Source organism: Ipomoea triloba, chromosome 15, assembly GCF_003576645.1.
Source record: "Ipomoea triloba cultivar NCNSP0323 chromosome 15, ASM357664v1".
NCBI classification, from domain to species: Eukaryota; Viridiplantae; Streptophyta; class Magnoliopsida; order Solanales; family Convolvulaceae; genus Ipomoea; species Ipomoea triloba.
The window spans coordinates 11,249,513-11,252,757 of NC_044930.1; the positions used below are offsets into that span (position 1 = coordinate 11,249,513).

Below are 3,245 nucleotides of genomic sequence, written 5' to 3' on the forward strand. Positions count from 1 at the left end.
GGGGGGGGGGGGGGGGGGGGGGGGGGGTTTCTATAATAGTTGTTTTTGCTTTGTCAACTTCAATTTTTCGGGCATAGATTTATAGGTGGCAGTCCACTTTTAATCCCTTTTTATTAGAACATCAACTTTTGGTCATAGTATTATTGTGGCATAGCCATTTTTGGTCATTTATCAACAAAACAGTTTAAATATCGTTACATACAAGAACATTTTGGTCTTCAATTATGGATGTTTTCAAAGAAAAAAAAAACATAAAAAATATAGCGGTTCAACATACTTTGTATAACAAATATTGAAATGTGTTTGTATTTAACGATATTTCAACGATTTTGTTGATGGATGACTAAAAATGGTCATGCCACAATAATACTAGGACCAAATTAGGATGTTCTAATAAAAAAGGACTAAAAGTGGATTGTCACCTATAAATCTAGGACCAAAAATGGAATTAACTCTTAATATTAACTTCTTGAATTTGCACTATTTTAATAGATTCTTTTAATAGTTGGTTATTAAACATGTGGTAGGCAAGCCAATTTATGAAAAACTAACTAATTTTGTGTATATTTCCCTATTTGGTAAGTTAATCTCTGGAAGGTAATTAAATTGGACCGAATAACAAAAATTAAAAGTGATTTCAATTAATTAGACCTAATAGTAAATAAAAGAGGTTGATACAATTATAATGGTATCAATTTGGAGAACATTATGTTTAAATATAAATAAACATAGAATACAAAATTCAAATTTTTTTATATGGATAATATTATCTCTTTAATTTTTAGAGTAATTATCATATCATTATTTAAAATATAAATATGAATACTTTTTTTTAAAAATATAATTAACGACAATCAAATTGGACATAATAGTAACAAATTAAAAATCAAATTTCATAAAATGGAACTATAATAGTAAATAATTACAAATAATTTTTTCTGTGATCATACTTTATTAGTAACTAGATAATATCGTTCATAGCAATTTTTGAAAGGAAAAATACTTTATTGTCGTTGCTGAATTGCCCCACCTAATAAGAATGTACTAAAAGGGAAAATATTTTTTTTCCTTCTAAATTTGTATTCTAATGTTCAAATCCAAATACTGAAATAAAATCTTTATATTTATTAGTTTTTTATGAGTTGAATTACACATCCTATAAAAGGAATACATTTAATAACCAATAAAAAAAAACTTAGTTACGCGTTAAGATGATAATATTAAGAAGTAAATTTAAGAGGAGATCATTGTGTCACTCTTAATATAGAATTCACTTAATAATTAAATAGAAAAAAAATCTAATAAAATAACAATAATAAGTAATATAATACCTATTAGGATAAAAATCTTTTGACAGGGTGTCATTACTTTAAAAGAAAACATAATCTAAATCATCAGTCCAAAATTTATCCAATTTTCCTCACATATGTTACCCTATATAAATCATTTCATATTTGCATAATGTTCACCACAAGAAAAAGTAGAAAACACACAAATCTTGAGCACTTCTACATTTTGTCTCATTTCTAACAATGGCAAGAAGAAGATTAAGATTGGCGTATATTGTCAATGAATCCAAAAGAAAAACAACCTACAGAAAAAGAAAGAATGGGATGCTCAAGAAGCTTAATGAGCTCACCATCCTTTGTGGTGTTGATGTTGCAATAATAATGTACAACTCTTTCGAGTCAGGGCCAGTCATATGGCCGTGTGCTGGAGAGGTTCTACAGAGAATTGCTATGTTCTTGAACTTGCCATATGTGGAACAAACTCGAAAAATGATGAGCCATGAAAGCTTTGTTGAACAGAGGATTCATAAGTTGAGCACTAAACTTCTGAAGGTGAAGAAAGACAATAGGGAGAGGGAGATTAATGCATTGATGCATAAGATCTTTACTGGAGAACGAACAATTGATTCTTTAAGTTCCATAGATCTAAACGACTTGGGTTGGGTTTTAAACTCCAACATGACTAAAATTGATAACAAGGCTGAGGAAATTATGAGACATTCCTCAACCTTAGCATCATCAACTTTAGCTCCATCCCAAACTTTGACTGCTTTTCTCCCTGGTGCTCATTCTTTTACTACTGCTTCACCTTTTGTTGTTGGGCCTGGCACAAGCAATGTGGTGGCTCCTGCAGATGTGTTTTCCAAGTATTAAGGCACTGGTATGCAAACTGGCCCAACTTATGGGGGATCGGGGCCTAGAAACTCTCAAAATCCTTAAAGTTTTGCATACATCTCTAATTCTGTAGTCCAATGCAATGGTAACTTTTTGTTGGTTGTTTAAATTGATGCACTGGGAATAACCTAATGCATTTATAGATTTCACACATTTTCATATGTTTTGTTTTGTCCTGTTCAATGAATAATAAAAGTTCAATTTTTTAAAAAATAAGTCTGATTTCTTTAAAAAAAGACTTGAGTATAAATTTGAGATGGGCAAAATCTTTCTCAAAATACGTTAGTATATAAAAATCAAAGTTCATATCCTTTCGCATGGACAAAAAAAAGTGATAATAGAAAACTAATATATGACATATATCGCTAAGTATTAAATTAGACACTAATAATAGTGATGAAAATTTCCTTTATTCCCGATGGAGATTCCCATTCCTCGCTCCAACAGGGATAGGGACATGAAAAAAATTCAAGAAACGCGGGTTGGGAATGGTAATACCCTGTCCTTCCTCGCCCCCAATTTTTATTATATTCCCTCTGTCGCATTTTGCTTGTTTTGTTTACTATTCATTGGTAAAACCAACTATTTCTTCATTTCTTATTTTCTTTAGTAATTTTAATTATTTTTAAATTTGATTTTTTTTCTGTGTTTAATATTATGAAAAATTGAATTAAAAATAACTCCAATCAAGCCTTGTTAACTGAACCAAGTCAAACAAAATGCGACGAAGGGAGTAATAAAAACACCACCACTAGTAATAACAACAACAACAACAACAATAACAATAACAATAACGATATTATTATTATTATTATTAGAGTTAATACCAAAAATGCTCTCTTCACTATGCCATAATTCCCAATTTGGGCCTTGATTTTTAATTTACACAAAATGGTCTCTTAACTATGCAAAGTTATACTCATTTAAGTCTTCCATTCCTTATACCAAGGACTAAATTGATTAAATTTTTGCATAGTCTAGGAGCCATTTTGGGTGAATTGGCAGGTGATGATCAAATTGAGGCTATTATCTCTCATTAATATTAATATTAAGGAAAATGAT

At 29.9% G+C, this 3,245-nt stretch overlaps 1 protein-coding gene across 1 annotated transcript; it reads left to right on the forward strand.

Annotated features, from left to right (window-relative positions):
• The first annotated feature begins 1,532 nt into the window (after positions 1 to 1,532).
• Positions 1,533 to 2,162, forward strand: LOC116005676 (agamous-like MADS-box protein AGL80). Its single transcript, XM_031245920.1, has one exon. It carries the CDS (start codon positions 1,533 to 1,535, stop codon positions 2,160 to 2,162), a length of 630 nt encoding a protein of 209 aa, XP_031101780.1.
• The last annotated feature ends 1,083 nt before the right edge of the window (positions 2,163 to 3,245 follow it).

Bases quoted from the DNA above. Each gene is read 5' to 3' on its own strand.
- LOC116005676 (XM_031245920.1), top strand. From the start codon at position 1,533: ATGGCAAGAAGAAGATTAAGATTGGCGTATATTGTCAATGAATCCAAA.